General features: G+C 40.0%; 2 protein-coding genes across 2 annotated transcripts in view; one reads left to right on the plus strand and one right to left on the minus strand.

Moving 5' to 3' along the window:
- Window positions 1–1,665, plus strand: part of tnfsf12 (TNF superfamily member 12) — a 7,584-nt gene extending 5,919 nt beyond the window's left edge. Inside the window, exon 6 of the mRNA XM_010741718.3 lies at window positions 1–1,665. This exon is cut by the window's left edge and continues 225 nt beyond it. Coding sequence (XP_010740020.1) covers window positions 1–51 — 51 coding nt within the window. The 3' untranslated portion in view covers window positions 52–1,665.
- A 4,048-nt stretch (window positions 1,666–5,713) lies between these two features.
- chd3 (chromodomain helicase DNA binding protein 3) overlaps window positions 5,714–12,935 on the minus strand; it is a 45,257-nt gene continuing 38,035 nt past the window's right edge. Inside the window, exon 40 of the mRNA XM_027287726.1 lies at window positions 5,714–7,061. Within this exon, the coding sequence (XP_027143527.1) occupies window positions 6,958–7,061 (104 nt within the window). The 3' untranslated portion in view covers window positions 5,714–6,957. The remainder of the gene's footprint in view (window positions 7,062–12,935) is intronic.

Below are 12,935 nucleotides of genomic sequence, written 5' to 3' on the forward strand. Positions count from 1 at the left end.
GGGAATCCTTCAGCCTCGCCTCACATCTTCAGCATCTTTAAAGTCAACTGAAGCTTGGAATCTTTTTCCTCACCCGAGAACAACGACAAAAAAAAAAAAAGAGAAATCCACTTGTTTCTGTATGGATGAGATTCATTTGTTGTTTTTTTTACCCCCCCTGGTTAAACAGTCATAAGCAGCCGCGGGCATCACATCGTGACACAGCCTCTTCCCAAAGACGTTAATTTGAAAGACTAACCTGACATTTGTGGAAGTTGTTGTGGAATTTTTTCCTCTGGACAGCGGTGCTGTTTTGTAACGCAAAACACAGACTTCTGGATTAAAACCAAGACCCGGAGTGGACGAAATGCCTCGATGAATGTCTGCCGAGAGAACAGATGTGATGGAAGCTGTTCTGTAGATAAAGGGCTTGATATAAAAAGAAAAAAAAATACTTGGATGTTCATCTTAGCCTTTGTATCTTGTAATAAATTGTGCTTACACTCTCTTTATAAGACTGACAGTAAAGCTGTGCATGCACCTTCCACTTTTATATCACCCAGTGCCTCAAGAAGCTGAGCGCACGTCTGCAAGCGTCAGATCTCGACACTATAAAGAGCCTACATGAGTCGATATTTTATACAATGCAGCGTCTGTTTGTGTGTGTGTGTGTGTGAGTGTGTGTGTGTTTGTGAAATCAACATCTTTATACTGATTTTATGATCTTTACAATGCAACGTGTGTGTGAAATTACTGCCTTTTTCTTTAAATACTTTGTATATACTTCACTTTTTTATATAAATATATATATATATACTGTATGTGCATATCAAGTCAGGAGCTGGCGAAGAAAGGGGAACATTTTAAATAACATGGATGTGAATTTGTGCTCTTTTCTAAGGTCAAATTTGATTGTAAGGTATTTTTATGTATAGTATTGGCTTTACTTTTGTCGAGTAGCTGCAAGTTATATCAAGGAAAGCGCACAGCTTTAATCACAGCTCTCTCTTTTTTTTCTGCTTCCTCCTTCCAAGCCACCTTGTGTAAATCGTTAATTTGCCATCGGTCGTTAAAGAGTATTTGCAGATGCCCTCATATGTCCAAAGCCTTAGATATTAAATATTACACAGATTTTGAATTGAAATGAGTTTTATTTTTTCTGCGACTAACAGATCATTATGAAAAGTCTTAATATCAGCCTACAGCGAAACAAATCACGGCTCGGCTCTGCAAGGCTTAAGGCACAACAGTGAGCTAAATTGTTAATAATGTTCATCTTCGTTTTATTTCACCATAGGATGCCTGCTAATGAGCACTAAACCCAAAGTACAGCTGCGGCTGTGGCATTAGCTTTGATGACTGAGCTAGAAGAAAGTTCAGGGGATCATGATTCATCCTCTGGGGAGCATGAATGTCTCTCTTTTTTAGCTGTGTTAGGCTTATTTTGTCATAAAAGAACATAGACCTGATGACTGGGCTAGAAAAAAGTTCAGGGGATCATGATTCGTCCTCTGGGGAGCATGAATTGTCATAAAACAACTTAAATATTAAAACTTAGACCTGATGATTGGGCTAGAAAAAAGTTCAGAGTATCAGAATTCATGTCAATCCATCAAATAGCTGTTGAGATATTTTCAAATTGGCCGACCAACCATCCGTGAAGCTGTTAGCGTACCTAAAAAAAAACAACTAATAATAGATTATATGTTTTGTATGCTCTCTGTGTGACTCAACTTGAGTTAGTTTCTCAAACTGAGATATGATAAGTTCGTCCCAAGCAAAGCACAGCTCTGAAAGAACGTGGAAAAGATCCAGCCAGCCCCCGTGAGTCTGGGAAATTACTGCTATCGCTATTTATTGTCTGCTATTTACTAGAAAGTTCTGCTTTCTGATTTTCACTTTAAGCTCAGTCACGTTGTCACTTCTTTATTTTTTATCTCTCTCTTAGAAATTCTTCCATTCTCTCATGCGCTGCTGCTGCTTCTGTTGCTACTTTCTGTAATATTCCCTGCTACAATACAAACAGTGTGTATTTCTAGCAGTGGGTTCAGCACTCCCACTCTTGTTTATAAGTAGTTTTTGTGGACGGACCACATTGGTTTCTCCTCAGCACTTTACTGCAGCGGACGTAGTGTTTTTAATTGGAGCCAAACATTCATGTTTTCAAATGGAAAAAATGTCCGATTCTGAAGTGTAGACATTATATCCTGTTTGATTTCCTCATCGTTTTCCCTCTTCCCTTTTGTGTCTAACCACCACCAACACTCCCACCACCCCCGTGCACCTCATATTTCCCCGTCAGCAGCAATTAGGCACACACAGACACACTCAGACACACTCACACACACGTTGAATCCCCTGAGTGTCCTCTGCGCACACAGTCATCTAAATTTTCACTTCCTGAATCTGGACCCGAACCACATAGCTGAAAGTCTTTGAGGAAAAACATGCCTCGTCCCTTCCCACACACAAAGACACACACAAAGACTCAACAGTTTTACACACTTCCCTACCCCGATTCCTATTTTTTTTTTAAATGTCAAAGTTCGGAAAAGTTCTTGTGAAGTCTTCTGAAGAAATTCTCTGTAAAAATGATGATGTATGCAATGCAATTTCTTCTCAACTCACTCGTCATAAATGTCGAATAAACATTTTTGTTGTTGTCGTTTTCAAAGTGCTTGCTTTCAGATTTGTTTCATGCAAAAAAGCAACAAAAACATGAAGAATAATCAGAATATGTAAATGATTAAGACAGAAATCTATGTAAACAATGAATTAAAAACTGTACTTATCAATATTTTGTTCCTCTGCTTGTAACGACAAACTCACAAATACTGCCCGATAGAGCATTTTGGCATCTTTAAGCTAAATGTTTTGGTTTTTACGGCCCATGACTTTGTTGTGCTGCCACCAAGTGGTCAAAAACTTTAGAAATAACCTTAAATACAGTAGTACATATACAACAAAGTATGACTGTAAACTTCATCAAACTGATCAAATTAACTTCAACTAAATATATATATATATATATATATATAAAACTCACGGTATTTTGTTTGGCTTGTGAGCCCTCATCGCATGCCATGTTATTAATGGAGGCAGTAAGAGTTGTGGCCAAGTAATCAGTGTTTAGCCAAGAGAGAGAAAAAAGTAAAACATAGAAAAGGTATCAATAAAAACATCTTGTATGTATTTATTCAACCCCTGACCCCAAAGATTTATCTCAGGCCCCCTTCGAGGATTAAAAAAAAAAAATCACCACTGTTATTATACCCGACAGAGGAAAGATTAGGAAATAATGACGGTTAGATTCATCGTTACTGGGAATAAACTGTGACCTTGATTTTCCTCCAGAAATCTGTTAATTCTGCAAGTTGAATGTTCATTTGTTGCAATAACACATCATGTTATTGTTTGTCATACTAGTACAAAGACCATTTTTAAGCATCTGAAGAGTGAATATCTTGCCATTTAGGTGAATTTATGAGGACGTTTTCAACAATATCATTTAAAACTTCCTACGTTTTGACATCTAAATACAATCTGCAGTGACCTGAAGACAGAGCCTCGGTTGCTGCCTGCTAGTTCTTAAGTCCACATGAGCTACATACCAGAAATATGAATGTAAAATGAATGTACAGTACAAAGGAGCCTTCACCGAAAACAGTTCATATATTATCTATAATGAGCCTGTCAGTGTGTACTTAATGGGAGTCCGCTAGGAATCATAAAGCTGAGATAACAGTAAACAGTGAACTGTGTGGCATCAATCTGCTCTGAATAACAGAGCAGGGTGACTCCTCACCTTTATTCATCATGAATCACTAACCATCTGCTCGCCTTGGTTGCTGTTGTGTGTACGTGTGTGTGTGTGTGTGGGAGACAGAAGAAGGCGTGATAAAGGCCTGCGGAGAGTAGACACTGAATCACAACATTGCTCTCACAGCCCCCCCACATCGACATCTTCCTCCTTCTGCGCAGCGTTCACAGCTGACCGAGCAGAGCGACGACAATTTCTAGTCTCTGAAGACGAGTGTTCTCTGTTTGTTCAGTTAGAGGTTAAGTTTTATTTACCTTCATTTATCAACGAAAGCTAAACAGAGCACACTTTAAGCCATATGTCAGTTTTCTGAGCTTTGCATATGTTAAGTCATCTAGCCTAGGCTTTTATTTAAACTTCATCAGGAATAATTAAGACGTTAAGTTCAAATTGTCTGGAGGATTAAATGTAACTTTCATTCTGCCGTTAGTCAAGTGTCCACAAAGTTATTAGAAAAAGTGAAAACAAGTAATTTAGTGGCAATAAATGTAGGTTATTTCCAAAAATAAGAGATGTTTGTTAGATATTTCTGTATTTATCACTCTTCTTTTACTTGTTTTAGCATTTCTTGTGAGGATACGTGTCTGCATGTAATGTGGCAACGACATAAAGACGTCGTTTCAGTGAAATTATCTGCTTACGTGTCACTTTTCGTACCTGAAAAGGACAAATGTTGTGTCTTAATTCACATACTTGTGAGTACCAAACAGTCAAAAGTTTGGAGTATGGAACGCTGGCCAACGTCGTGAACATGGCGGCCAAGGAAGCTGCTGGAGTTGGAGAAGTGGTCACAGTTAGTTGCAGATAAATTAAAGTGTTTGACAATTCCAAAAATGGATGATGGCGTCAAAGTTATTTCACTCAAAACCACAAATTTTAACCTGATGGTGGCGCTAGAGTGAGAGTCAGAGGATCGCCAAAGTCAGGAGGAAACATCAGCTTGGAACTATGAGTGTCTGTACAAGATTTCACGTCAATCTATCAAATAATTGCTGAGATATTTCAGCCTTGACCAAAGTTGGTGGACCAACCAACATTACCGTCCTTTGAGCCACGAGGCTAACGCGGCTAAAAACAATAATAAAAAAAAAATCCACCCAGTGTTTTTTATCATTTCATTCAGTTTTATTACAAACAAACAAAAAAAAAGAAAGGAAAAAAAAAAAAAGGAGATGCGTCATTGACATGTTTCACCGCCACTCATCATTTGATCGGCACCACTATGTAACACAGTGACACAAAGATACCCAGAAATCAAACACGAAAAATCTGGAGAGAGGGATAAAGCAAAAAAAAACAACAAAAAAAAAAGAACTGGAAAAAGAACTAAGTGCTTGTTTTTTGACGCAACGTTTTAGTTCAGGGGTTGCAAAATCTTTGTGTGAAACATAATTTGTAAAATGGATTATTTCCTGGAAAGATTGGTGCAACATGTCTGGGATTTAGGGGATAAATTAACTCCTACAGTAGCTATTGTTTTATTATTTTTTTTAACTTAAATCAGACTCTGACTTAGGATTTACAGGTTGACATCAGGTTCTTAATTCAGTTTGATGACTTTACATTTGTTCAGCTATGTTTATTAAGGCGTTTTTTTAATGATGTAGTATATAAAATGGATTTCCAGCCTCGGATTTTCCAGATAATAACCGTGTATTTTTACTGGGGTTAGATAGTATACAGTTTATTTTTTGCTCAAAGAAGCATTTAGGGTTACATATGGCCTATTTTCTATATATGCATATGTCATTTGCAAGCCCCAAATCTAAAACATAAGCAAGAAAAAAATTAGTTTTCTTGTAATATATCTACCTCTGAAGTTAGCTCAACTTCTTCGTTTGCGTTCTCTTGTAATTATAGGACAAACATGGCAAAGAGGTGCATTGTGTGTCGCACATACTGTATCGTTTTTTTTTGTTTTTCTCTTTTTCGTAGTTACAAAAAAATGTCTCTTTTGGTAGAAGCTCTTTCTCGAATAGCGACGGCGAGAGCGACAGCGACAATCGACAACGACAACACTCATAATCGAGAGAGTGGAAACACAAGAGAAACACGGATGAGCGGGTTTAAATATGCAAAGTATATCACAGGATTTTTTTGTAGAAAGGAAATAGAAACTTGGAAAAACAAAACAAAAAAAAAAGAGAGGAAGGAGAGGAGGAAGAGGGCATCGAGAGGAGTGTTCGATAGGTTTTAATAACACTGACTTGCTTAAGAAAGGTTAAAAACATTCATGGGAGGTTTCGGCGTCATCGCGTAGGCCTTTTCTGGAACAAACCCCCCAAAATACCTCAAACCTCTGTACATAAAGTAGAACCGGGGAAGCAGGATGGGATGGGCAGCAAATACTTAACGTGGTGGAAACAGTCCTGAATATAATCACCGTTATCATACCTTGCTGCTTGCGCGTGGCTATCTGAACGTGTACCATTGGGGGGAAAAAAACAAAAAAAAAAGCTGGAGCTGTGCTCGGGAGCTGCTCGGACTGAGAAATCAAGAGGTTCAGCCTCTCCGGGAGAATTAGAAACAGTATTAAAACGACTGTAGGCACAGCTTGACACCATTTTTTGTTCTTTTTTTTTTCTTTTTTTTCCTTTTCCACGAGACAGCATTATTGTGATTAGAGAGCATGCTTCAGGGGATGGAGTGCGGCGGTAGAAATGATTTTCACATGCAGCTTCCTGTCGAGAGTTTAAAGGAGAAGGAGGATAAGGAGGTGGTGGAGGAGGAGGAGGAAAGTTACATGGTCTATTGAGAAATCTAAAAGGTCTCTAGGATTGAGGTGGGTTGAGCGTTGTGTGTGTAAGTGTGTGTTTGTGTATGTGTGTGTGTGTAGATGAGGTTAGAAGCATCCCAAGAGGAGTAAGAGGAGGAGGAGGAGGAAGAGGAGGCCTGTTTGAGGAGGCCGCTTATGAGGAGTATAATGGTTTGAGGCAGACAAGAAAAGGTCACAAGAAGTTATGAGACAATATGGACTGTGTGTGTGTGTGTGTGTGTGTGTGTGTGTGATTGTAGTTTTTCGGAGGGGAGTACCGGTCAGCAGAGTAAAGTTTTAGAAAACTTCTTAAGGGAGAAATTGAAGATATATCTTTGCAGCAGATGGGTTTGTGTGTGTGTGTGTGTGGTGTGTGTGGTGTGTGTCTGTGTGTGTGTGTGGTCTAGTCGTCGATACAGATGACCTCTCCGCTGCGCTGCTCCCGTCGGTTGACTAGCAGCTCTGCTTCCCGCTCCTTCTTTACAGACATGGGAGGCCCGTTCAGCACTGCAGTGGGAGAAAGATAAGACAGAGAGAGAGAGAGAGGAGACGCCAGAGTTCAGTTATGAAAACTCTCAATGTGAACATGATTACACAACTTTTGACAACTTTTCAAGGCTGCTATTAAACATCAGTGAACTGTGGAGACATCAGTGGTGCAGACCAAGCGCCAGCCTTTGTGGCTGTGAAGTGAATCCAATGCAAAAGTGCCAAAAGCTGCAGTTCCTCAAACGCCCACTTGAGGCTGGCTCCAGAAGTGAGTCGGTCCCCATGTTAAAATGACTTCACAGCAGAAATAAACATGTTTACAGCCTGGTACAAAAAACTGTTTTGGTCTCTGAAGCTGATTTCCCCGTTCATGACAACTGTACTGAGGGAGAACGCACCACAAAGTATATTAAAGTAATAAAGTTTTGCATAAATAACAGCATGGCTACTTTGACAGGTGGGTCTGTCAATGATCCACGATTAGCCTTCTTTATACCGTCAGTGGTCCATATCTTATTCTGTATGTTTGTGAGAACCTGTTAGGACCTCTTGATTATCTGTGTTGAAGTCGATTAGATTCAACGTTGTGACATTTGTAAAATCCTCTTTCTTCTTTCAACATCAATAACAGGTTAATTCTGAGGCAAGAGTTTAATGACGTGAATAAAACGGTTAAAGAGAGAGGTTAAAAGCAACGACACTATAAAGAATGAAAATAAAAATGGGCAAAGACGCGGATCATCGGCGGGATGAATGTTGCCTGGGTGCCCCAAGAACAAACCATCTCTAACGGCACCTACCTGTCAATCAAATCAAACTTTAAGCCTTAATATAATCTGAACAGGTGAGTTGTATATAAATTCACCCTCAGTACAGTTATCATGAATGGTCAAATTAGCTGTAGAGACCAGTTTTGTACCAGGCTGTAAACATGTTTATTTCATTTGAACATGGGGACTTATGGAGACTGACTCGTTCTGTAGCCAGCCTCAAGTGGACGTTTGAGGAACTGCAGCTTTTGGCACTTCCACACTGGCTTCACCTCAACGCCACAGAGGTTTCCACTTTGTTAAAAGTGTTTGTATTTCTCCACGTTCTCATTCTAATTTTTCAAATCTGGTTATTTGCTTTAGTTATAAAAAGATCAAAAGCTACAATTTGCAGCGCAAACACTTTGTACTTCAACAGTTTCTGTTTCACTTAGAGCGACTGCTGCATCACGTCTCCTATTACTGGAAAGGATCCGAGAAGAAAAACCTGGATAGAACCGTCATCCTTATCTACTTGCCAGTGGAAAATTGACGAAACATTTTATTGTTACATTCTCGTCAGGAAATCAAAAGAGGGATATTTGCAGTTGAGCTTAAGCTGGTGACATGAAGAAGACATCCTCTTCTGCAACAATCAATCAAAGTTTATAGGAAATGTGGCCTTGGTTTTCTTTTGGCCTCTGCACTAAAAATATCTTTGGTGCTGAGAAAACTCCTGCCAATCAATTTTTGATAACGCAACTAAAATATTATAAGTGACACCCTTAAAATAATAGTTTTGCCATTAACAAGCAAACAAACTGCATCCAGGCTTGCTTCATAATACTCTTCTTTTTAATGAGCAAACTTGCATAATACAGTACGTCAATATATATCATATTACATACACAGTATCATGTTTACAATAGAATGCTGTTAACCTGGAGAGAGTGAGGCCGGCAATGAGTAAAAACACAGACAGACACACAGGCAAATGAGGTCACAGACACACAAACGCACACATGCATGATAATTAACATCTTTCTACAGGACTGCACAGCTGGCCAACAAAGAGGTCTGTGCTTCCCATATTTGTGCGCTATCGTGAATCTGCTCGGGGGAGTGGAACGGCGAGTTTAGCGCTCCTTTCAAAACAAAGCCAGGAATAGCATACTACTCTGACTCGCGTGAAGGGGAAAGATAAACTGTCATAACACCCCTGTGCAGATCAAAGATGCGATAAGGGTGTATTGAGCTGAAGACGTTTGAAGCGGGGTGAAGCGGGGGGGCTGTAACTGTGTGTGTCTAGAACCAGAGGGGGGACCACTTATGGGAAAACGTATGGCATCTCGCCAATGGAGGCCAACAAAGGGGATGCAGAGACAGAGTTAGAGAGTGTGTGTGTGTGTGTGTGTGTGTGTGGGCGTGGGGGGGCAGACAAAATCTGATAAGAAGCAAAACAAATCGAGGTAAAGACTGGGTGAAAGAGCAAGAGGAATTACGGGTGCAGAGATAGAGAGAGAAAAAAGAAAAAAAAGAAGATGCAGGAGCAGAGGACAGAGAGGTGGAAGAGAAAGATCGAAAGGAAGGACAGATAAGTCGCGACGTGTGCACCCGCACCAATACAAAAGACGAGAGCTAGAAAACAGTGTCACCACTATGGACTTTGTCCACCAGAGAGCGCTGAAAAGTATATTTTCTTATTGTAAAATGTCCCGCTCAGTGCACATCTGTGTCACAAATTTAAAGTCCATATAAAGGCAATACTGAGATTTCTTTCAAAATACATTAAATATGTTGCTGAAAACACCTGAAAAGACTTTGAATGATATATTACTGTAATGTGGAGTCAGATGTTAAAACGGTTTTCAGTCCAGGATTTTGTGGGCGGTCCTTAAAGGGTGGCTCGATGACACGCTGAGGCCACCCTTAGCAGAGAGATAGAGATGAATTCATCTCGCTCAGAGTGTTTTAAAGTTAGTCATGTCATTCTCTGAACTCATCTGACACGTTTCAGTCGCTTCATAACGGCTGCTTGACTGCTCCCACGAGTGGGCGTGGCTTCAACACATTCAGAGGACACGCCCCCACAGTCCTGGAGCTGAGAATTCATTTTTATCTGATTTTGACACCTAATTTCATAAACTTGTCGATATTTTTATTCATTCAGATTTGGCTGGGTGGTTAATAACACTTTCCTCTTTGGTCTGACAAACTCAGAACACAAATTTATCCTTATTTTACACGAACTTTAAAGGATCTTCCATCAAAATGGCTTGTTAACCATTAATTAAAAAAAACAACATATATATTTTTTAAAGTTATTAATGTTTTCATAAAATCACTATGCACTTTTGATACTTTTTATGGCCCATGTTCTTTCAGTAACAGTCATTTAATGTATTCACAATCAGCAATCACCCCTCTGTGTGGTGGAGTCCGCCACTCCTGCGCCAGATTTCCTAGCTCCACATGAGCGATTCACAGGACGCAACATGTAAATGTGACTGTTTAATTTCATCTCATTGATACAAACCTCACTGTTAACTACAATGTGCGTTTGTTTGGCTGCACTGTAACCAGATCCACCAGTTGCTCTCCTGACAAAGAAGCGTCTGTTGTAGCATTAAACCACGCTTCCTGTTACCACCAGTTACCACAGGTGTGAGGATTACAGCTCTGAATATCGATATCAAAACTCCAGTAGGAGTTGGGCATATAAGGTAAAGAAGCTGTGGAGATAAAACAGGAGGAGGGATTCAGTGAGGCACTTGTACTAGACCAGATAACAGATTCTTTCTGCGACGTCCAACATCGTACATTTCACTCTGCTGCCAAACTCACTTCGCAATACTTCTCCTCTTTGTTCAAACAGAGCCATCACTCTCTCCAGCCTGCCTGCAGCTTCACAGTAGCATTCACTTGTCCCAAATTAACTTGGCAGTGGTGACTGTAGATAGAGTAAAAATGATAAAACCAACACCTGGACATATCTCGAAGAACTCACACAACTTAAACCGTTTTATGTGTCTACTTGGCTTAAAACTCTGGGACTGCACTGGATGGAGTATCGAGTCCAGAAAGGCAATAAAAAACATTCCTGGCCGACATGACAGCCTGTGTCTCTCCCCTGTAGGTCCTGCCTACTATCTGATAGAGGTGAACGTTGCCATCTTGGCAGGAAGCGCAGCATTTTTTTGCTTGCTGAAAAGCTTTGCGTGTGTGTGTCCGTGCCAAAACCTTTCATCAGGAACAACCTTCTGTGTTTGAACTGTCAACTGTTCAGGAACTAAGAAAGCACAGGCTTGATTTTAGAATTAAGAGCCTGTCCAACTTTAGACTTGAAAAGAGGTTTCACAAGAGTTTCGTGAATTTATGTGTTGCAAGAGTTTGGAGGTAAAAATCATCAATCAAGCTTTTCACTGCTGAAGTAGTCATTTGCGTGCATGTGCATGCTTATTTTGCGTGCGTGCACGTCCGTTAGGTTTGCCCTGAAGGTGAGGTATCGCGCTCTTATGAATACTGAATTATGCTTAAAAGGAGTATTATATATTTCCTCCGTTTTGGTCTCCACCAACTCCTGAACGAATTACCTGATTCTTTAGCTGCTGAATACTTTTCTATGTTCATCAGCTGGCTGCTAACTTTGTTAGGTGCTGTGCAGGTTGGTTTACCAGAGCCTTTCTGATATAAAACAGCTGCCCGCAGCTGGAAGCAACGTTGATGAGACCTAAAACAGTAAATTTGCTGGACTGTAAACCAAAAATAATGAGCTGAAAGAAGCTTTAAAAAGTTCCACGAAGCTGAGTTGGGTGATAATTTACATCACACATATTCATTTAATCCATTTGTTGATATAAAAAGTTTGATTAATGCAGGTTTAAGTTATAATCTTGCTTATTTTTAACACATTTAGGCAAAATTCTTCTACAGTTCCCTTGAACGTAGGAGAAGATGCCAGTTTAGCTTATTCTGAGATAGAAAAAAAAAGTTTTGTAGAAAAACATTAATATTTTCTTCAAAGTATCTTTTTTTTTGGGAGTTTTGGAGAGAAACTCAGCTGTCGTATTGGCACCGATATCAAAACTTTAAAAGAAAACACAGTTTTGATAAAAATGGCAGTGCTACAATGCGCACATGAACAAAAACACATTCACACACATAAGATATTCTCCTCATTGCAGGCCGCACTTTACGCCTTTATGTCCTTCAAGCTTAAAAAAGGGAAATACCACCCAATTCTGGTTTAAAAACACTCGAAAAGTGTAAAACCGTCCGCCTCTCTCTCTCTTTCTTTCTTTCGAGGAAGACGAGTTCATCCCGCTACTTAAGTCTGGGATGACACACTGATGTACAGCTCGGCTGCACACGCTCGCAGAGAGAGAGAAAAAGAAAAAGAGAGCTGGAAAAACGATGACACAGTCCAGAGTGTTTTATTTTCTCGGGGATCGGGGGGACATTTTCCAGCGTGGAATCCATCACGCTGTCACAATAAAGAAGCTTAAAGGACAAGAATGTCTCTTTGGGCTTCAAAGCGGGTCTCCCCTTTTTCTTGCAGTGACAGATTGCAGTCTTTAACTTCGGGGAAGAGCTGCTCATAAATACTGATTTTGCCCGTGATGAGGCTTAAAAACAGGAAATGGAGTGATATTCCCCTTTAAGTAACCACCCGCTGCTCCCTGCTACCCCTCGAAAAAGGGTGCGATAGTAAATATGCTTTGTGATACAGTACATGTCTCAATACAGGTCCTTCAGATTGAGTCAGTTGCTTCTGATTGGACAAAGGCAACTTTTAAGTGTTTTTCTATATATATCTATGGTTCCTGCTTCTATGCTTGGTCAGACTGAGGAATGCTAGGTTAAAAGAGTCAATAGGAAGTAGTGTTTTACACTTTAAAAAAAACTTCATCTTCTTTACTTTTTTTTTTTTTTTTTTTTTTTTTTTTTTTTTTTTTTTTTTAAAGTATATTTTTTGGCCTTTTATGCCTTTAATGATAGGACAGCCGAAGATAGACAGGAAGCAGGGGGCAGAGAGAGGGGGAATGACACGCAGCAAATGGCCGTCCGATGCGGGATTCGAACCGGGGCCAGCTGCAGCGAGGACTATAGCCTCTTACACACGAGGCGGCCGCTTAACCCACTA

Source organism: Larimichthys crocea, chromosome XIV (genome assembly GCF_000972845.2).
Source record: "Larimichthys crocea isolate SSNF chromosome XIV, L_crocea_2.0, whole genome shotgun sequence".
Lineage (NCBI taxonomy): Eukaryota > Metazoa > Chordata > Actinopteri > Sciaenidae > Larimichthys > Larimichthys crocea.